This window comes from Mya arenaria, chromosome 12 (genome assembly GCF_026914265.1).
Source record: "Mya arenaria isolate MELC-2E11 chromosome 12, ASM2691426v1".
Classification (NCBI taxonomy): domain Eukaryota; kingdom Metazoa; phylum Mollusca; class Bivalvia; order Myida; family Myidae; genus Mya; species Mya arenaria.
In genome coordinates this window covers 12,158,854-12,182,761 of record NC_069133.1, presented here as the reverse complement: position 1 = coordinate 12,182,761, position 23,908 = coordinate 12,158,854, and the positions used below count along the sequence as shown (strand labels likewise).

General features: G+C 35.9%; 2 protein-coding genes across 2 annotated transcripts; one reads left to right on the top strand and one right to left on the bottom strand.

Moving 5' to 3' along the window:
* The first annotated feature begins 2,084 nt into the window (after window positions 1-2,084).
* On the top strand, window positions 2,085-4,101 carry LOC128212134 (alpha-(1,3)-fucosyltransferase C-like). Its single transcript, XM_052917419.1, has 2 exons — window positions 2,085-3,204; window positions 3,516-4,101. The coding sequence occupies exons 1-2, from the start codon at window positions 3,158-3,160 to the stop codon at window positions 3,874-3,876; spliced, it is 408 nt and encodes a 135-aa protein (XP_052773379.1). The 5' UTR covers window positions 2,085-3,157; the 3' UTR covers window positions 3,877-4,101.
* A 15,066-nt stretch (window positions 4,102-19,167) lies between these two features.
* Window positions 19,168-23,452, bottom strand: LOC128210285 (natterin-3-like). The gene is made up of 2 exons (XM_052914523.1): window positions 23,354-23,452; window positions 19,168-19,866 (listed from the first exon to the last, which is right to left on the bottom strand). The coding sequence occupies exon 2, from the start codon at window positions 19,863-19,865 to the stop codon at window positions 19,431-19,433; it is 435 nt and encodes a 144-aa protein (XP_052770483.1). The 5' UTR covers window position 19,866; window positions 23,354-23,452; the 3' UTR covers window positions 19,168-19,430.
* Window positions 23,453-23,908: the final 456 nt, after the last annotated feature.

The window sequence follows — 23,908 nt, the reverse complement described above, 5'->3', positions numbered from 1 at the left end:
TGTATTTTTGTTAGGTGTGGTCGTCTCCGTTTCCATATTCTCATTTACTTGGGCGATGCGTCGCTTTGCATTTATAAACAATCTGTGTTTCTGAGGGGTGAATTTTTCAGGTTCTCTGATGTGAAGTTTTCCCTCCAGGAAGTATCCGCTTTGTCCTTTAGATTTTAAGTCAGCGAGGGTTGTCATTTGTCGAGAAGTAAGAATTTCTGCTACACGAATGCCCTGTTCACGAAGTAAACCTCTGCCCGAAAACAAGTAATGTTTATGCTCATAGATATTAAACTCTACAAAACAACTCCATCTTTCCCGCCTGCTATGTGAGAAGATGCAATATGATCTTGGCTCAATTCAAAATCTGGTTTCGCAACTTTCAGAACCTTCTCCACGAGATTTATTTTCAATGATGTACTTGTTTCATTTTCAGTACTTTTAAGCCCAAAGATTCTTAACTTATTTTTTTATTTTCCCTTTGCTCGAGTTTACGGTCACCCTCTAATTGTTCAATATGATCTTTTAAATTGTGCATATATATTTTTCATGAGTATCTTGTCTACTATCAATGTTGTTCATTCGTGTCTGTAACCCTTCGCAAACAGTTTTTACTTCATGAACATCAACAATAATTTTTTGATACATCTGTTTTGATATCTTTAATTTCGCACTTTAAATCATTGTTACATTTACTTATTGCCAATAATATTTCATTGGCCCTGGATTTGATTCAATGTCCTTTGAAAGAAGTAGAAGCTGTGAGGAGAACGTTGTATACTTGTTTGAGGACCACACAGTCTGGTCATGGATGTTACTCATGAAGCATGACACATGTACATATATAATAAGCAATATTAATGCAAAAGCTACAGAAACAAGCTCAGTAGCAAAAAGTTTAAACATAAACCCGGTTTAGTGGCACTGGGTAAACGCCACAGACATAGAACATAAAATCACAAACAAGAAACATAGAAGAACAGCACAAAACTCCACAAACAACACAGTGCATACATACTATATATAAAAAAATTAAAGAAATGAATTTCCATCTATGGCTATGACCAGCCTTTTGCAAATACTCGAATTGTTTTGTTTGATGTTAAGGTGAAAGAACTGCATGCATTGTTTCCAGGGTTCAGAATGATATTTTCCCATACGAGTTCTCGAATGAGATCATTTCTACAGCAGTAACATATTGCTTGTACAATGTTATCATTAATAAAATTCACAGTTTAGACGTTTACCTTTGTATTATTTGAAAAGAAGTGCGCAAAAACAACGTCCTCAGCATCAACGCAACGTTTAGGAATGGACAATTTCTTGACCGCATTCCCATGAACCATGTGCGCAGGTTGTGCGAGTATATGATGCGTAGACTATTTATTTTTTTGCAAACCGTTGAGGTCATACTCAGTACTGACATAATGTTGAGATGACCATGATTAACATTAAATATCAACTCTCATCATAATGTTTAATTTGTGACTTTCTGCATAAATTGGTTACCATAGGATTGTTTTTAATATATTATATACATTTGTTAAGTTTGCTGTGTTGGTAATTACATGCAACCTTAATAAAACCAAGTTAGCGTGTGTGTTTTATTTACATCAGTTTATTTAACGCCATCAGTTTATATAATTTAAAATATGTTTGGGTATATCGCCTTTGACAGTCCACAGGAGGCTTAAACTATTTTATTCGTATCCACACTTGTCCCAACATACCATATTGTTCCCTTACACTTTTATATATTTTGATTCTCATTGTTTTTACGTGACACCTTGTCGAATTTCTATTGAGTATTTAATTCAATTCAATATATTGTAATATACGTTTAATTAATTCTTTATACGTTTCTTCTTCACGGTGCCGCGTTATAACGTCCATTTTGTAACGCTATAACTTTATTTTGAATGTAAAAGTAAATCTTGAAATAATGAATATTTCAATCGGCATGGTCCATTTTTATAATGCTCGATGGAATTTCGGAGACATATTTCTGTTTGCGACCAATAACCTTATTATTTTCTTAATGGTTAGGAAATCGTGCGAATTGAATTTACAAAACTCAAAACCTTTCATATCACCAATAAAGCCTATATACGCGAAACGATATTTGCGATCTTTACCTGGCAATCAAGGACATGCAATTCAAAAGATTGCTCCCGATGTATTCTGTAATTTGACACTGTCCTCTGGTAATTGTATGCCATTGTAAAGATATGTTCGTTTTAAGGCGAACAATGTATTGACCTAACAATTTTGTTTTAGCTCATTTAAAAACTACCTCTTGGGTTATGTCGTTATGATCAGAATATACACGGATTCTATTAAGTTTATTTATTGACACCTCTCAGTGAATTGTGTGACATTTTGGATATTGTTAACACTAACGACGTGTTGAGTGGACCGACGGTAAACTAATACTATAAACACTAAAATACAAGTATATTTTGATTTTTCTCATAAATATACATTGTTAAAAACAGAGGAATGAACAAAACTGAAACAATTAGTCATCATTTAGCTTCTTTTATTTCATGAAGGACTTTTTTGGTTGTATTTCCTTTAGATGCAATCATATTTCGCAGACTATAAAACAATTACCGTTAGATGATTTAAAATATACACCTTAACATGATACCTCGCAGTTTCATGAGTTTCATGAAGAGGGGAGGTTTGGTTTTGATATGTGCAACTATACTCTTGGTATGGCTGGTGCCTCGCAAAAACAATTCTTTAATAATAACAGATGACAATAACACTAAAGTTAGCGGTGTTCACATACAAACTAAATCTTATGAAAACAAAAGTATTACAGTAAACATGAGTGGGCCAGTAACGAAGTGTTCGAAAAGGTCCTGCATAAACGATTTGCTTGATGTGAAAATAAGATACAATACGAGTGCACGTAGAGAAGAACGCAACTCGACAAAAAAGAGCATACTTTGGTATAAGGATCGAGCGACAAACATTATACACACCACACAGATGTTCACCAAATGTGAGTACAGTAACTGTGTCGCCACTGATGCGGTTTCTGAGGTGAACCATGTGGATGCAGTTATATTTACAGTGAGCTACTCAAAAATAGGACAAAAACCACCATTCAAACGGGGAAATCCAGACCAGGCATGGATATTCAAACTTGGAGAGAGTCCTTATGGGCGTGACTTTTCTGGGTACAGCTCGCCACACTGGCGAAATCAGGTAAATTGGTCTAGTTCTCTTAATTTGGATACAGATTTGCCTCATGGTGCTGGTTTCATAAAGACAAGGACAACAATTATTGAGAAAGACTATGACGCTATCTTTACTGCCAAAAACAAAACCGCTCTCTGGATTGTAAGCAATTGTAGAACACAAAGCAAACGAGAGCTCTATGTCAAGAAGTTACAAAACAGCGGACTCGATGTAGATATCTATGGCTCATGTGGTAAAGGAAAAATACAGCCTGATGTCCTGGCAAAATTAATTCCAAAATATAAGTTTTATCTTGCTTTTGAAAACTCTTTCTGCAGTGACTACATAACTGAGAAGTTTTTGATGAATTACAACCATGACTGGATATTAGTGGCAAGAGGCGGGGCAGACTACCGAAAAGTAATTCCTACACAAACTTACGTCAACAGTGTGGAGTTTGAATCGCCAGCCAAACTGGTGGGGTATCTAAATGACCTTGCTAATGACAAAGATCGGTATGTGAAGTTATTGAAAGAGAAAGACAAGTATGAAGCGCAGTATGGTGCTGGTTGGCCCTACTTCTTGTGTGAACTCTGTCATAGGTTAAACCATTTATCAGAATACAGACATTCATACCCGGATATAGCTGAACATCTACAAAAGGACAGATGTTTTAAACCAAGAGATAACAAAGACTAACATAATGGTAGTAAACTGCAAAATCCTGCACATTTTAATCTTATGGCATTAACACTATGAATCATTAATACCTCAACATGCATTAATAAAGATACTATTATGATGCATGTGTAATCCGTTCATGTTGTTTTGATCTTCGCTGATTGATCGGCTATTAGGCTTGTCCCTGTATTTGTATTATTACAATCATTTTATCATCCTTACTCCTTTGCTTGAAGACTTCCATTAAACAGTATAACTGTATTGTTTGTTTAGACAAAGAAAAGTTTACAATATAAATTACGTTAATTGTATTCTTAATTCCATTGCCATTGTTATATGAATAAACACACATATTCAATGTTTTTATCTTTATTTTATAATTTTTAAGATATAAAGATCGTGCCTGTAGATTTATTTTTAGTACTTAACGATAAGAAACGCAGCTAGATATCTGCAAATGAATGGTTTCAATCGAAGCAACAGTTTTGACTTCTGAAAGAACGATGCAGCCAATTACGCACATTCACGATACTGTTAATTTGCAAATTCTTTTTTGCAAAATTCAGGTGATGGTACTGGCAAAGTTTTGATTAGGAATGATAGGTGTTCAGCTTTGACTCATTTTTTTTGCAAACATTTCTTTGGAAAACGGGAATGTGATTCGATGCGTTTTGGCTTTTGGTTAACGTACTAAAGGAAATTCGACACGACATGCTATAGTACAAGGGGTGGTTTAGGCAGACATACTTATTGTATGCATTTCAGCTTTTTCTTTACATGTATGAATCAGACGAATGGAGCAACGTTTTATGTCACTCACGATAGTGAACATTTAATGTCACCGCATAGACTATGGACATCCCAGACGGTTTAATGAGGTGTTTAGCTCTGATGTGCTTTTCATGACTTTTTGGTCGCTCTTGCCTAAATGGTATTGTAATGAAAACTGGACGGTCTGAACATTGTCTATGTTATGTTTACACCAGCGACACATACATGAATATGTCTTGCCGCACCCTACTGAAGAGTATGACGAAATAGTTATGACGCCATCAAAAGGTGATGACCTTGTTATCACGAACTGCAACAGAAAAATGGTGTCGGGATTTGCCATATTCTTTTATGCTATGTATGTTGCAGGGTATTTTATGGCGCTTTTCTTTTTTATTGGATTGAGTGCAAACCATATTGCAATTCAAATTAAACATTGTGAAATTTTTAACACTTTGTCTGTTGATTTAATACCAGATATTCATATTACCATAGTTTTGTTTCTTTGCTATCATGATTTGTTTACAATTACTTTCTTAAAACGTCCATGTGACACAGTGATGGCCGCATCTTAAGGGTCATCTCTGATTCCATCCACCCAAAAGAGAGGTCCTGCAAAATATCATTTAAATATGATATAAATCATATGCTAACTTGAAAATGCATACAAAAATTCAATATTTACATCATGAAATGCTACTAAAATGGGAAGGAACATTTTAAAGAACTACTTGAAGGGATACAACGACCTAGAAGCATATAATTGTGGTTCGACACCATCCGAGATAAATCCTTGGGTTTGGGAATCATAATTCTGGTAACAAAATAATCTGTTGTTGAATGTAATGTTTTCTTTGCAATATAACTATTTGAAAGTCGGCATGTTTGTCCAAGAAATTATAACTTCATGTGCGCAATTGTTGATTCAATAGAAACAACATTTAAAGCACACAATGCAAAAACAGATAATGTACCGCTTGGAAATGACTGCATGACTTCCACTCAAAATCGGTATGAGCGTTCAAACCGAATGATACCTCTAGAGCTTTGTAAGTTGCACACATAAGGTTCACAAATAACACCCATAACCTTGGAACGACCATTGTTCTGTATAAAGTGCTGGCAGAGAAAGAATTCAAACCACAGGGCATTATCCCACTGTTTACAATGAAGAGGTGTTTCCACTTAGCACATGCGACACCAAGGTGAGTATAGCATTATGTTACGTAAATTATACTATTCTCAAGTGACTTATATAGTGACAACTTCTCTTTTGTAAATGCGAAGAAAACATGCAGGACGGCAAAGAATCATCGTTCGTGCTTAAAGACATTTTTTCCATTAAAAAGGAGCAGGTGAAGGTGAATCAATTTAAATATAACAAATATAATTATTATTTAGAATGATAATCCTGAACAATTAGTACATCCCTCAGCCTCTAAACGCAAGTGCAAGGAAACCGTCCAACGAATTATGCATTGTATATACTAGTTTCGGTCTACCGGTATTAGTCAGGGTCAAAATACTTATCAATGAGCGTTTGTTTCGGACAAAAATATCAGACGTATCAAGTATAAAACAACTATATTAAATGTTATATTTAATAATACAGCGAAATAACAGAAATATATATATAGTTCAATGCAAACTAGCCAAGTAGTCAACTATTAAAGTTAATACCCTGAACGTTTAAAGGCACAATATTTGGGTCCAAAATACACAGAACGAAAGACACTTAACGTACAAACAACAAAAGTAAACACTACTTACATCAAAATGGCTTTATCAATTACTGTTGCCGTTACCATAACCCTTTTAACTATTGTTTTATTGATATAAGTATAGATAAAATGTTGTCACGGCCGTTCAAACACTAAGAGTATTCCACCTTGGGGTGGGCAACAGGATTTCGATTTTTCATCCTCGCACATGATCTTATTTATGAATATTATACCTTACATGAATGTGTCCCTTCTTTATGTATATAAAGTTGATCGGTCCGTATATCAATGTATTTTAATATAAAAACCTCTTTTTATGACGGCAGCGATCCATAGCAGGTTTTGGCTGGTCCGAAAGTCGCCAAAAATATAATATGGACCGCTGACGTCATATAATATGGAACGCTGACGTCATAAAATTGGCGAGTGCTGCTTGCAATTCATAACATTTTTAGAGTTGTTCAATAAAACACATCAAAGGCGCTTTAAAATTATTAAATGGTAAAAATGTGTTTGGTATAATATAAGAAATATAACACACCACTTCGGGCCATATGGCATAATACGGCCAGTCAGCTCCCGAAGGTGAATGGACCTCGGCTAAAACCTCGGTCCATATACAACTTTGGGGATTGTCTGGCCGGTCTTTGTAATGTCATATGACCCTCAGTGGTGTGTAATTTTTATTAAATACAGACTATTGGTTATCTATAAGTCGCATCAGAACCAAATCACCCGGAATAGTCTTAAAACAGAACAAAATTATTATACAAGCAATAGTCAACGGCAATGGTTGAATGTCAGGATACAAAACGGAAAAACAGTATCTATAAGTGTTGTGGGGTGGGGGGCGGGGGTGAGTGGGTATTGCATTGGAACGGTCGACTAAACAGGAGTTCACTGGGAGTTAAACTAAGTTACGTGTACCAAACCCCACACTGGTCTCAACAAACAACATTGTTTCTAAACAAATACATACTATTATATGATGTGTGGATCAAGGATTTGACGTTAAAAGGGGCGTAAACGTGTGACATGAGCCCCTCCCTTAAAAACGAAATATATTTAGTTTAAAGTGTTGGCATGGGGGTTTGGGGTTTCTCCCCGAAGAAAAAATAGCAAATTCTAGAAATGGTGCATTTTGGGCGTTATTTATTACCTTTTTCTCCAAAACTGAAATGAAAAGTAAACTTGGACGATTTAAGATGGAGGGGCGCAGGGAGTTTCTTTGTCGAATTATTATTCATGATATGTAATACAATTCAGTTTATAGTAATATACGCAAAGTTCGGTCCACACGATGTACAGTTTCCTTCTTGGGGGTGCCTCGTTGTGAAAGTCATTTTGTATTATTACAAAGAATAAATCTTGAAATGTCAAATATTTGAAACAACATGTTTCATTTCTCGAGGGAGTTACGGAAATATATAATTCTGTTTGCGACCAATCACTTTATTTTGTTACTGCATCGGATATATTGAATTTATAAAACGGTTTTATCTTCATCCCATCATATACGCATACTATTTTAATCCGTACAATCAAGGATCTACAGTTCGCAATACCGGTGATATTTGAAACTGGATTTGTAACTTGACCCCGTTATTTCTTATTTGAACGAGTGAGTGTAAATATTTGCGCTTTCACCGCAGTCATAAAAATCATTCACAAAAAGGAAGCTTTTGTGTTATGTCGTTCTGATTGGATTGTAAACGGATAATATTGGGTTTGTGTATTGAGACATATCAGCGAATATATTGACAGTGCACATATTGTTAACACAATCGACGTGTTGTGTTCACCAATGGTTAAATAAGATATACACTATGAATACAAGTATACTTTAATGTTCGTGAACATTTTTAAAACGTGGGTATGAACAACCCGAAACACAAACCATCATGTACCTTCTGACGAACTGATTTCAAGAAGGACAGTATAAATTGTTTTTGAGAGAGAGAGAGATTCTTATCTTTCCGACGAATGGTCAAAGCAATGATAATTTGCAGATAATAAGACAATTTACGTCATAGTATTTAAAATATACGACGTAACATGATACCTCGCCTTTACATCAGATATATAAAGAGGGGAGGTTGTGTTATGATTTGTGTAAGTGTACTATTGGGATGGTTGGTGACCCACAAAAACAATGATTTGCATGTAGATGACCCTGTTACTACAGTACCAGTTGTCCATATAACAACTAGATTAGTGGTAAACAATAGTGTTACAGTAAATGACAGTGCAATAGTAAACAATAGTGCAGTAGTAAACAGTAATGGAATAGTAAACAGAAATGGAATAGTAAACAGAAATGGAATAGTAAACAGTAGTGGAATAGTAAACAGTAGTGGAAACACTACAGCTATTGTAAGGAAATGCTGGAATAGACAATGCTTGAACGATTTGATGGACGTGAAAATAAGATACAAAACTGGTGTAAGTTGGAGAAAGAGCAACTTGACAAAAAAGCGTATACTTTGGTATAAGGATCCAGGGACAAATATAACAGACACAACACAGATGTTCACCAATTGTGAGTACAGTAACTGTGTCGCCACTGATAAAGTTTCTGAGGTGAACCATGTGGATGCAGTTATATTTACAGTGAGCTCCTTACACATGGGACAACAACCACCATTCAAAAGGGAAAATCCAGACCAGGCATGGATATTCAAACTTGGAGAGAGTCCTTATGGGCGTGGCTTTTCTGAGTATAGCTCATCGCACTGGCGAAATCAGGTTAATTGGTCTAGTTCTCTTAATTTGGATACAGATATGCCTCATGGAGCTGGCTTTATAAAGACAAGGACTACAATTATTGAGAAAGACTATGACGCTATCTTTACTGGCAAAAACAAAACCGCTCTCTGGATTGTAAGCAATTGTAGAACGCAAAGCAAACGAGAGCTCTATGTAAGGAAGTTACAAAACAGCGGCCTCGATGTAGATATCTATGGTTCATGTGGTAAAGGAAAAATACAGCCTGATGATGTGCAAAGGTTGATTGGAAAATATAAGTATTATCTTGCTTTTGAAAACTCTTTCTGCAGTGACTATATAACTGAGAAGTTTTTGATGAATTACAACCATGACTGGATATTAGTGGCAAGAGGCGGGGCAGACTACCGGAAGGTAATTCCAACACAAACTTACGTTAACAGTGCGGAGTTTGAATCGCCAGCCAAACTGGCGGAGTATCTCAATAATTTAGCCAGTGACAAAGATCGGTATGTGAAGTTATTGAAAGAGAAAGACAAGTATGAAGCTCAGTATGGTGCCGGTTGGCCGTACTTCTTGTGTGAGCTGTGTCATAGATTAAACCATTTGTCAGAATACAGACATTCATATCCGGATATAGCTGAACATCTACAAAAGGACAGATGTTTCAAGCCAAGAGACAACTCAGGGCTGATGGTAGAAGGGTGCAGAATCATTCATATTTTAATGACGCTTTTTATCTTATGGCATTAACACTTAATAGTTACTTGTACACACAGGAACAAATCTAATCCACTGCATGTGTAGTCTTTCTATCTTGTTTGGGACGTGGTGTATCTCTTTTCTAATGTATGTATGATTTTTATCATGAGCATCTTAACGGGATCTCCTTTTATTGTTTGACTGCTAAGCGTAACCCTGTTGTTTGCATTGAACATGTATTATTAAATCATTTTAGCATCATTTAACATACGCATGAAAATTTTGTGTTGAGAAATGGATAAGTTCACATTGTTGTTATAAAACGTAAAATATATACTTAAGTAAACAACCATAGCTATATAAAGAAACAGACGTGTTTAATGCTGTTAATATCTCCATATTTTAACATTAACAAGAAATAAAGATCTTGCCTCAACATGTTTAGTTATCAAAGATAAGAAACACATTTGTCTACAAATGAATGATTTCGGACTGATCAAGTGTATTGAACCCTCAAATATCGATGCAGCAAAATAAACAGGAATCTATTTGACAAAGCGCATTGTAATAGTACATTTATGATAATGAAAAATACAGAGCTTAGCATTAATCTTCGTCAGAAATATCAATACATTTCATCACAAGTGTTTCCACCAGGATATATTTAAGGGATGTCGGACTGAACGGGGACGGGCAGGGAGTTGTGCCCTCCTCCATTTTATGAATCTTTAAGTATTTTACTGACTGACGGTGCAATTTGACGTACATTTCATAATCCATTAAGGTCAAAAAGTGTAAGTTAATCGAACTTAAAATGAGAAGAATACAAAATGAATACATAGTAAATAAAATTTAATGACTTCTTATAATAGTTTCATAGTTAAAAAAATTCGTACATAATTCCGCTGGCTCGTCTTCACCGGCTTCAACGCCGAGAAGCAGCGTTCACAGTCTGCAGCAGAAGCTGGGATCAGAAGTCCGACGATAGCGATGACAGCAAGGGCCTCAAGCATTCTCGCCTTGAACAGACCAACGACCCGTTATAAACATCACAGTCAGCCTCCTCAAGATCTCGTAAAGCGAGAGTTGATTGAATTTACCATCTGAGGTGATGATTTACCAGGGAAAAGATCTGTCGCGAAACTTATTAAATCTACATGCGTTGATTTCAAACATATTGCTTTCTCAGGTTGCAGATATGATACGATATGTTTATTGCATGAAACAGTATACAATGTTCATAGCATGTAAACAAATAATTCAATGAATGAAAAAGTACTCAAACACATTTTTTCTGGAGTTAATGGTTAACAAGTTAAAACATCCTATCATAGTAAGTGTGCGTGTGTTAGTAAATGTATCAAAAAATCTGCATGATAATAGCAATAGTCATGTTTTCCCAGGCAGATATATATAATGCACCAGTCAGTTGTAACCACGCCCCCCCCAGGTTCGGGGAATAGCGGGAACTTTGACTCCAGCCAAGCCCGGGCAAAGTCCCCGACCGGCGGAGACGAACTGCTCGTGAACCCCCCGCCAAATGTTCCCGCACCCAAGGGACTCTAGGTTAGGCTCATTCCCCGCAATATTCGGCCGGAAGACAAAACCACCACGTACAACCGGCACTGCGGGGCTACCTGGAAGGTAAAAACACGGCCCATTTCCCCGGCTATCCCCGGTTTACCCTCGGACCTTGGGGATATTAAAGGCAGATTAAAGATCAGTGTTATGGTTTATTGCGTACTGTTTAATGTTTATGACATGTCGCTTGCCAGGATTAAGCATGTCGGACCAATAAAGGCATGTCGGGATAACAGCTCTGCCTGTAAGTCGTGTCGGTATGGTAAGGCCTTGGGGGGAATAATTCATGCATAATCTTCTCAATAAAGTTATTATCATAGGTGGCTCTTTTTATGAAACACTTACAGCACAGTGTTTATACAGCTTTTTTATCAGTTATATCGCCCATTTGCATTCATCAAAAAGCCGTTTTGACTTATGTGGAATATTGTTGATATTGTTGTTCTAAAGCCAATGAATGTAGAAATACATTTATTAATAGCGTTAAATTATGAATCTGGATGTGAACAATTTGGATGAGGAGACATAAACATTTAGATTTTAAGTAGGCGACATTATAAGGCAAATCAGTACGGTTACGACATTGTGCAAGTATTATGTTTCTTAAACTGTCTTTAATGTATATACGGATCCACTAGATTTTTCAAATAGTGTAACACAATTTGTTAAAAATACCGCAAATGCTAAAACTTCCCTGTATGATTGTGTATTTAAAGCTCTCTAGTCAACTTTCGATTTTTATCATGCATACTTGACCCACTTTTTGAACAAAGGGAGATAGCAAGTTTTTCAAACATTTTGATGTGAAACCGGTTTATTCCCCCTTCTGAATAGCCTATACGTAATTCGGGCGTGGTCACTGATCGACTTAATCCGGAATGACAATGTTTGATTAATTTGAACAATACAGCGTGTTTTGTTCATCGAGGAAATGGAAGGAGTATTACCATGGAAAATTAAAGTGATGAAAGGTGTGTGTTTGTTTGGATTTGTTGCTCAGCACGTACTAGGCTGGCTCCGATTCGCCATCAATTACACAAGCGCTCAGCAGAAGAAACAGGGTCGGCCGCCCAGTGATACTGACTATACTTATGACGTATTCTACTGGATAATCTATGTCATATTTCCAGCCATCGGAGTGTTCTTTATACCCTTCCAACTGTTTTACTTAATAAAGGAAATTCGACAAGACCTGCTATGGTACAAGAGATGGTTCATTCGAGTATACTTATTGTATGTTTTTCAGCTCATTCTTTACATGTATGCGATCCAGGCTTATGAAGCAACGTTTTATCGCATTTATAAAAGTGATCATTTTCAAGTCACCCGATATATTATAGACATCTCAGACGGTTTAATAGGTTGTGTAGCTCTGATGTGTTTTATTATCATGCTTTTTCGGCCAATATTGCCACTATGCTGTTGTTATGAAAACTCGAGCGTAAACGTCGGCTACGTGACGTTTACATCAGCGAAACATAGAGATGTCATGCAACACCCTACTGCAGATGATGACGCAATAGTGACGACATCATCGAACGAAGATGACGTCGCACACACGTGCTGCAATAGGAAAGTGACATTTGGATTTGCTCTTGTCTTTTATATTCTGTATGTTGCAAGTTATCTTATTGTTCTTTACTACTTGTTTTACCGGATTGAATGTGAACCAAATTGCTATTAATATAAACATCCATAACATCGCTTTTTTGCAAGTATTGCATTTCAGTTTGATCATTAATTTACTTGCTGTCATATAATAAATACAAACCGATGTTAAGTTCAACCATTCTTTATTTCATCAAAATACGTCGTTAAAATTATTTTATAGAACATTGCATAAGGATTGAGGAGACAGTTGAAAACTAACATTAATATATCTCTCCTCTCCTGACATGTTACAAACAATAAATTAACAATACAAACATATGTTCACCATGTTAATACTAGTTATTATATTACTTGGCATTCAAGAGAAAAGGTTATATTTGATATATATGTATATATCAACTCAATAAATCACTTCTTCATGAAATAAAGACACAATATTTCCTTGCGTCTGTTTTTTTATAGTTACACCAACTTGCCCGGAACAGGAATATTAGTGTAAGGATGGCTATGAATGCGATGCAAACACACACAATGCTCTCATAAGGCCTAAAATAAATCTGTGATTTAATATCTTGTTTTAAACGTTTAAAGCTTTGTTCAGAATATTACTTTAACACCTTTCCAAAAAGATGACAATTACGTCCATATATTAAACCTAATAAAAAAAATGAAAAATATAATCCTTCCGACCCTACCTGTTTTTGAAAAGATTGTTACCCTAATGCACCAGTCAATCAGTCAATTGTAACCACGCCCCCCCCCCCCTCCCAGGTCCGGGGAATAGCGGGGACTTTGACTTTCGGTCCAGCCAACCCCGGGTAAATTCCCCGCCCTGCGGGGACGAAGTGATGATAAAAATCCACGCCAAATGCCCCACCGCACCCAAGGGACCTTAGTAAGGCCCATTACCCGCTATATTTTGCACGAAGACAATGCCACAGCATTCACCCGGCACTGCGGGGCCACTTGAAAGGTAAAAACACGGCCCATTTCCACGGACCAGGGAGGGGGGGCGTGGTTACAATTGACTGGTGCACAAACAAACCAGTTTTTGTTAACAGTTGCGTATGTGAAACAAAGATCTAAAGAAAAAGAACTTTAAAACTATTGTTTTAAATCTACATATACATGTTTTCTGTAAACAATAGCGGTACCTCACTGTCTATTCGCAATTGTCGTCTGCGCCGTTTTAAATCTGTGCAGAAAACGGAACATACTCAGTGCAGGATGAAGTCCGATACATGACGTCAAAACGGCAACAGTGACCTCATATGCCTCGTCATTAGATTTTCTTCGTTTCCACTGGAATTCTGTCAAACGTCTGAATTTTTCGTGCGTTCATAAAGAATTAACACTCGGTCGGGATTTTTCAAATCCATGAAGCGCGTCAGCATGAACGCACAAACATACGAACTAATCATGGCATTTACACTTTTTTCTGTTTGCTTTAATGGCTTATTATGTGAGAAATAAACCATTAATTGAACGATTATAAAAAAGAAGGGCGGATAATCCAAACCTCGTTTTCAACTAGTCAAATGACTTCGCGCTTGTCAAATTATAGTGCAGCAATGAAACGCACTACGATTTTATAACGCCGAACGGTTCATGCAACATGAATGACAATAGGGAAAAATAGGGCACATAAATTTTGTATTAAATATAATAAAAAGCATGCACTAGTCCGCTGTATTGTAAAGTGCCACTCTCTGAAAAAAGTTCCTATATACTTACTGTTGTTTTCGTCGGAAAAAGTTATTCCAGGTGTTACTATTGAAGAATTAAACATAGCTTCTGCAATTTTAAGGGTGCATTTCTGGAGCGGGTCCAGGAATTGACGTGAGAGGGGGCGTAATTTAGGGGCGCAACCTATTGACATGCGTTTCTCAATCATAATCGAAACGTATGTGGCTTAAAATATTGGCAGGGGGTTTGTTGGTACTCCCCAAGAATTTTGTAACAGTTCAAGCGCGCATTTTATTACTTTTTATCTCCGATTTTGACATATTAAAAAGTAAACTTGGACGATTTTTGAGGGGGAGGGAGTGCGACCCCTCCTTGAACCGCTATTGCATTCCCCATTACTTTCCATCATGGCATACGTAAGTCCACGCTTCTTGATGTTTTCCTTATGTGATTGTCTGTTTAACCGATCAGTTGTCCGCAGAAACTATAGAGTAATTATTAGGCGGTTGTGACCCCCTCCCCCCATCCACCTGCACCCCAAATCCACTAGTGCATTCCTCATTACATTCCATCATGGCATACGTAAATCTACGCAACTTGATGTTTTTTCTTGTGATTGCCTGTTTATCCGATCAGCTATCCGCAGAAACTATAGAGTAATTATTAGGCGGCTGTGTTAGATAGATGTCTTTGGATATATTAACCATTTCTTCTATTGAGGTTTTAGTTGTGTGTTCCATCAATGATTTCATGAGTTACAGATGTCACCTCATCTGCTGGACTTAAGGTCGAAACATCTAAAATCTAATAGCATCACAGACAGCATACACTCTTTTTGTTTCTTTCTGCTGTGTGTTCATCTTAAAAACCGGCTTAGGCCACAACAAATTGATCATTTGTTCTACGGATTTTGCCCAAAAAAAGTAGGAGCGAGCGAGCGAAAAAAAAATTAAAATACTTTTTTTAAATTTAAGGCAATTCAGAGGCGAGCGCAAGGCAAAAAATAAAATAAAAATTAAAAACTTTATTTCTAAGAAAGCATTTCTTGACATATTGCATGATAAATTTAGTAAGAATCTTACTAAATTTATCATGCAATATGTCAAGAAATGCTTTTTAATTGCAAACATAGGTTCTTAGTTTAAATATAAATGAAGTTTAAATATAAATGAAACGGTTTTGATTGTATCACATGAAAATCTGTCCCAATATATAACAAATGGCAATAAGATCCAGTGCTTTACTATTACTTAAGACACTGCCGATTAAATTGCGGGACAACACAATTGAAGCAGTACTAAACAAATCTGCAAATGTGGCACCGGTCATTATATTAGAGCAGGTGGTGGAATAAAGATGTTTCCCTTTCAAGACCTCACCTTTACCACGAACCAATGGTTTATAGGTCTGTGCCTTGAAAAAAAATCATGACACCCTCCATAGCTTCAATGCCCGTAAGAAACAGGCCACTTTAATAACAGGCCACTTCACTACAAATCGATCAAAGAAAACAAATGGATAAGAACAAAGAATTGAGAAAATTAAAACAGTCATTTTACTTATAAAAGGTTTTATTTTCTGATTTTACTGATGTTATTTTTATACTGTACATGTACATGTATGTGTAATGCACTAGTCAATTGTAACCACGACCCCCATGGTCCGTGGAATAGCGGGGACTTTGACTTCCCGTCCAGCCAACCCCAGGTAAAACCAACGGCACTGCGGTGCCACCTGGAAGGTGAAAACACGGCCCATTTCATCGGCTATCTCCGGTATACCCCCGGTCCTGGGGGGAGGGGGCATGGTTACAATTGAATGGTGCATAAATACAGACTGTTTCTGAAACATTTACAAGTCCTTCTATTTTTATCAATTACGAGTATAAAACTGAGAAATGCATTTTAGAATTTAAAAAATAACTCACGAAAACATGTTCATTCGTTGTAAGTCGAGTGTCCGTGTATTTTAATATAAGTTTTGCACTCAAAATCTGATTTAGTTATTATTTAACACTAAATTTGGAGTACAAAACAATGAATTACTTAAAACACACATAAATAATTATTGCCTTCGACGCTGTGAAACTGTTTATATAATCCATTGACTATGACACTAATTTTCAATTAAAAATGTGTATTTTACATTAACGAAAACTGAAAGTATCCTGCAAATTAATACCCATTCGGAGCTCCTCGGCCATTTTTTTCAAAAACAACCTCGGATGTATGCCGGTACATCTGTTGAAGTAGTCCGTATTTTTTTGAATAAAAGCATTAATTAAATGTAGTGTTTAAGAGTTGTATTCATTGCTCTCAGTTTAAATTGATTGTCAGTGAAGTGTATTATTGCAAACATAGTTACGATTCCCAAGAGTTAAGTCATAAAATTTAACTACTAAATAAGATTACTACGCGATCTATTTGCAGCGGACTTAAACGTACCACTTTTTAAGTATGTAAACCGTCCATATACATCCGAGGTTGTTTTTGAAATAATGGCCGAGGAGTTCCGAATGATTAATACCGGAAATAGATAACAACGGTGCGTCCTGCAAAATATTCCCGACAAAAAAGACTGTCAACAAATATCGGCTGTTTTGCGGTTACCCGGACCTGATTTTGTCCTGACACGAGGAAAGTTTGCTCGCGGAGAATGTAAAGCATGGAAATACCTTTAAAAAAGGCGAAGTCGACGTTGCAGGTTCAAATTTTAAGTAAAAAAACTTCAGAAAATAGAGGAAATTCAGAAGTAAAAAAAATAATAATATGCGCGGCCAAATAGTAAGTGCGGGCGCAAAAAAAAAGTTTTTTTTATTTTTTTTTCGTTTTTCGAATTTTAGGTGCGGCAAATCCGACGAACAAATGATCAATTTGTTGTGGCCTTAAGTCATTTTGTACTTAACTTTTGACAACGAACAAAAATAGGACACTAAGATAATTTCACTTCGCGACTAAGATCTTTAACAAATTGACACTCGTATTCATAATCAATATAACAAAGATGGATTTTTGGTGATACTTTTTTAACGTCTTTCTGAATAATGCATTTATGGAAAATATTAATTATTAATAACACGATTGAAACCGTGTATTTAACAGATGAAAACGCACAAATGTTAAATGACTGGTTTACTTTAAGATTTACTCTGATCTACGATCATCTCATAAGGTATAAATACCGTGTTTTCTTTCAAATTATACACAGTATCCTTCAGTATAACCATTGTTTTCGATATTTATTCATCCTTTTTGGCAAATTAAAACAATCGTATTAATTATGATACATCTTATTTAGGAGTATGCGTGCACCTTTAAAACTGAACGGGAACTGCTGTTGCTTGCATGTGACGCACTGGTGTTAAAGCAGCACTCTCGCAGATTAACCGTTTTGACAGCTTTCTGATATTTTGTCTTGGAATGAGCAATTTTTTGCGTGAATATCTGCAAACCAATGATATCAGACTGCTGACAAAAGATCAGATCGCAGATGTTCATATTTCCGTTTGAAAATTAATGTCTAGTGGCTAAAAGCGTTACTAACGGTTTAAGAAAAATGCATAAAACATCATTTTTTTAATTTAAATATGAATATCTGCGATCTGATTTTTTGTCAGCAGTCTTATATGACTGATTTCCATGCATTTTCGCATAAATTGGCTCGTTCCAAAACAAATAAATACAAAAAATGTTGTCAAAACGTTCACTCTGTGACAGTGCAACTTTAATGTTGAGATGATTTATTTGCAAGGCAAATACACATCTAGCATAGATGATCACGACGCATGACGCTAAACTGTATCTAAAAGTATTCCCATATTCATGGACCATAAACAGAGCTTGAAATGTTTGCTACGATTATTCAATGATTAACAAAAAATGCACAGCGTTTCGATGGTAACATGCAGATAAAATATGTTTAGGCCTGATTTGTATGTATGAAAACAGGTTAAAAACTTTCAGGACAACCTTCGTTCATTATCCTTTCTGGGATATCATGAATGTGATAACGACATCAACATGAATATTTGTATCATAGACAGTTTATAGGTGAATTGGCAAGGATTGTTTTCTTATAATGTCGTATGATAATTATTACGTGAAAACATGGTTATCTACTCACGGTCATAATTATCAAAGTGACACTCTTATTCAAAATCAATGCATACACATGTATAAAAAACATATATTTTGAGTGATATACGTTTAAATACTTCCCAAATAATGCATTTATGGAAAAAATTAATTACTGATAACAAGATTGTAACCGTGTATTTTATAGCTGGAAACGCAAAAGTATTAAATGATCGGTGGATGCTGAATGATTTACTGTGATCTACTATCGTCTCATTAGGTAGAAATATCGTATTTTCTGCAACTTTCTTTCAAATTAAACTCGGTATTCTTCACTTACTCATCCCTTTTGTATTGATTGTAGTAAATCTTATTTGGGAGTAAGAGTGCACCATTAACACCAGACGCATGCAATATAAACATCCATGACCTTTATTGCTTTAAGCATTTAATCTCAAACATTGTCGTTACTGATACATCATTATGTACGTATTCAAAATCATTTCGTAGTAACATCGCTTTAATAAAAATACATTATCACATTCATTTTCGTCCAAGTTTGTATGTTTTTTTCTAAGGTTTATATTTCAATTAATTCATAACAAAATAATGTCGATGAAATGTCTAAAATATTTTCAAAAGAATAATCTGTATTCTAATTCACTGTATACACGTTTTTTTTCTATTTATTACAACTTGATAATTATTTAATGCGGCAGAGAACCTGGTATTCCGGGAGCTCCTCTTCCTCTCCTCCGTAAGAAATGTAAGCGCAGCCGTGCGATGTGGATACCTTACCGGGAACCAGTCCACCCTCGTAGTGGCAACGGCCAATATAAATTCCGTCGCTTGTCTTAAACGCGTTTTCGGGCACATCGCCCCCGGAACAAGGTAGCCACTCGTAATATCCGACCGAGTTTGGAGAATGGACAAGGATTTCGTAATTTTCGACGACCACCTCCTTGTTGCCCCAAGGGATGTGTGCCCCCGAAAGCTTAGGACCCGCTTTGCCGGGCGTCTTAACGCCGTCTTCCATCTCAGCCCGGACAATAAACAGCGGCTGGCCATTTTCCTCATATCCAGCCCGCACGGCGTTGTCTGGTATATCCCCGCCACTCGTGGACTGCCACTCCGCCATGCTACAATTGCACAACAGAGCGCTTGAAATGCATGATACTTTCTTTAAAGTGACACGATTATTCAAATCGATACATACACGTGTATAACATACATACATTTTGATTGTTAAACTTTCAACTACTTACTATATAATGCATTTAATGAAAATATTATTTACTGATAACAATATAATAAGCGTGTATTTAATAGCTACAAACGCAACAGTAATACATGATTATAAAGTAGAAATATCCTGTTTTATGCGCATTTCTTTCAAATTCAACTCGGTATCTTTCATAAGAAACATTGTTTTCGACATTTATTTATCCTTGTTGGAATATTAAAACAATATTATTAATTGTGGTAAATCGTATTTGGGAGTAAGAGTGCATCTTTTATATTTTGTATCTCAGTATTGTAAAACAATGCTAACACATGCATTAATGACTTATGGGTCTTCCACAATGCGAAAGTTGGCGTGGAGGGCCTAAAATAGAAACGTTTCAAAAGTCAATATTTTATTTAGTTTTGAGGAACGATCTTTTTCGGGAGTAAAACATACATTCTTTGTGTCATGTTTTGGGGTGATCAGGAGTTGACCAAATTTTACCAAAGAAGATTTCATCAGATTTTGGATAAAAACGTATCCACTTTTATTTTCGACATTATAACTTTTTTTTTTGGTGTCAAAATGCCCCAGACTACCTAATCAACGATGTCTTGAGAGTTCTTGATGATATCGTTCAAATAAGAAAGATATTCAGTAAATGAAATAGTGGATTAAATTCATTTCTTAGTTACAGAAGTGCAAATATGTTGTTTTTTAAAAGCTGCAATCCCGATAAAGCATCAATACAGTGTTGATTAGGAAGTACTGACAATTTTGGCGCACAAACATATTCATTTTGTATCAAAACATTACAGAAAAAATGTTAATACTTTTGATCGGAAATCTGATAAAATCTTAGGCCGTAGACAATAAAAATGCAATGTAGCTTTTTCCAAATCAAACTGTCCCTTTATTTTTTATGTTACTTTCAGATTCGGCTTTATAACTATCCAACATTACCATATACTTTATACATGCTATTTTGGAGCTAAATTTACATGCCCACTCGCTGCTTGACCATCAGGCGCATGTGGTTAAATACTTTATATAGTAACACATTTGTACAGGTTTTTTGCGCGATTATATGTACATGCCTTTGCGATAAATAAGTGGATTAGCGGCCCGTGCCGATTATCGTTTGAGGAGCACGTGCATTCAATTTCCGTTTCAAAATATAAAAAAAGGCGAAAGCATCGGCTGCAGTGTTAACTACATACTAGAAAAAAATGAGCTGTTCAAATAAAATATTATTTCTTTAAAACGGGGGCAATTTCGGACGCTGTTAAAGAAATTACGCTTGTGCTCGGTAACCAGTGTAACTAATGCACCAGTCAATTGTAACCACGGCGCCCCCATGTCCGAGGAATAGCAGGATCTTTGACTTTCGGTCCAGCCAAGCCCGGGTAAAATCGCCGCCTTGCGGGGACGAACTGCTGGTAAAATCCTCGACAAATGCACCCCGTACCCCAGGGACCTTAGGTAAGGAACTTTCCCCGCTATATATTGGCGCGAAGACAAAACCGCCGCATTCACCCGGCACTTCGGGACTACCTGGAAGGTAAAAACACGGCCCATTTTCCCGACTGTCCCCGGTATACTCTCGGACCTGGTGGGGCCCTGGTTACAATTGACTAGGGCATACTAGTGCGGCGTTGACATTGAAACATATGTATGCGCGAACCGCTAAACAGTGTGATTATACCACGTGATGAATTACGTCATATATGCTACGTCGGAAGGCAACATTTTGCTTAGAATAAAGACTTAAATAAAAGATAACTTTTCCTTTACTGCACTATTTTAAACAAAACAAATGGCAGTCTATGCCGCTTAAATAGCCCCGCCTTCGTTTTCTTACCGAAGTTTGATAAGGTGATTAGTTTCATCAAACACTTCGACAACCCTGTATCCAAAATAATGTTTTGAAAGTGCTCCGTCAGACGGCCGTATTTGAAAAGGTTTGTCGAAGTGTTTAAGAAACTAAACTCTCAGTCAAACTCTGGTATTAGACCGAACGCGGGGCTCCGTAAGTGGCGTAGACTGCGCTATGGCTCATTTAAAATTTTGAAGGAATAGTGAAGTTATCTTTGTTTTAAGTCTTCATTCGAAGCAAAATATTGCCTTCCGACCTAGCATTTATGACGTTATTCATCACGTGGTATACACACAGTGCTTAATAACCAGCATAATAAATTGAAGTCATGGTTAAATGGAAATTAAGGGGTTATTTGAAAAAAAAATGAGAGTTATTTCAGTACAGACAAAGTCATTCTGGAAAAGCTGCTCGAGATAACTATTTAAGTAATTGAGCATTTTTTTACGTTTGTAATTCGTTGTTTTTTTGTAAACATAATATGTATTTAATAGTGTTAAAAATGTATTTACAAATTCAACAAGGCAATATGCACATCAGTGCACATATACTGATGGTAAATGTATTTCGAAATATAGCCAGTTACATAAGTAAATAAACACATATATCTGATCAAACAACCACATTGTATGCAGTATGATAACAGCAATTTAATGATGCTATAGCGTAAAGTAGTTAATGGCGTGGATGTTATCCGTTATGCATGATGTCTCTTTCAATTAATTTCATTATTTTTTTACACATAAACAGCAAGACTTATATAAACATAACCATTTTCGGATTTAACCAATGCAACACACGAGTACACACGCACCTCGATTAAGTTGACTGTAACGACATGTTTATAGCGTTATATAATTGTTCTGTGAATTTCAGATTATTTAAAGTTTATTTTAAGTGACACTCTTATTCTAAATCAATACATATATAAAACACATACATTTTGAGTGACACACCTTCAACTTTTAACTAAATAATGCATTTATGGAAAATATTAATTACTGATAACAAGTTTATAACCGTGTATTTAAAAGCAGAAAGCGCGAACAATATTAAATGATTGGTGAATGCTAAAAGATTTACTGTGGTCTACTCTCGTCTCATAAGGTAGAAATATCGTGTTTTATGCTCCTTTATTTGAAATTGGCATCCTTCATAAGAAACATTGTTTTCAACATCTATTCGTCCATTTTAAAACAATATTATTAATTGTGGTAAGTCTTATTTGGGAGTAAGAGTGCATCTTTAAAGATTGTTAAGTTATTGAGCTCGCGATCATACACCGTCCAAAATGTCCGAGTGGTCCATTTGATACGTAATTGTTGATTATTCGTGTGTTTTTTATATTCTTATAACCATTCTAGATACAATAAATATATCTACATGTCGACGAGAAAGTTATAAATGTTATACTTATTATCGAAATAATCTTAGATATATGCATAGTAACATTGATATTGAATTACTTAAAAATAATACAAATACATAATATGAAACAAAATTAAAACGCTTCAAATGTTCTTACCTTTGTAAAATCCTGAAAACAAGAGACTTGCTGAAATGTTCAAGTTATGATGTCTCCCTAAGTCTTGCTCGAAGGTTGTGATGAACTCAAGCATTCGAGCTGTTTCTAAAAATCATTACCCATGGCGATATCTATTAAATTATAAAGTGGTGACTTACCCAAGCATAATATAAGTGTATTCAATGAGTAATATTATGTTAAAATATATCAAATTGGGTTTAATGTTTATAATCATGTGGTATACTTGTGTTAATACGTTTTACAGTCTTCGACCACGAGATCTACTGCAGAATCTTTACTATTGTTCAGAATTTCATCAAGATTGCGAAACGCTTCAGAATATCTGAAGTGTCCCCATCTCCCTTTGTTGTGTACCCAGCTTTCCTTTCTCCCTCCTGTATCTCCTGTTTATCTCCATTGACAACCTTTTATATCTTTTCAAAAAATGATCGACCAATCTCTCAGTCTGAATATGATACCTAGCATTAAAATATTTTCATCAATAAATATTGTTAACATATTACTTGCTCATACATAAATCATCTTCCAATGTGT

What these genes read in the sequence shown, in the direction of transcription:
- LOC128212134 (XM_052917419.1), top strand. Translation starts at nt 3,158, where the DNA reads ATGGGCGTGACTTTTCTGGGTACAGCTCGCCACACTGGCGAAATCAG. An exon ending in CGCCACACTGGCGAAATCAG is followed by an intron (nt 3,205 to 3,515) that starts GTAAATTGGTCT and finishes CTCTTTCTGCAG; the next exon opens with TGACTACATAACTGAGAAGT.
- LOC128210285 (XM_052914523.1), bottom strand. Translation starts at nt 19,865, where the DNA reads ATGGCGGAGTGGCAGTCCACGAGTGGCGGGGATATACCAGACAACGCC.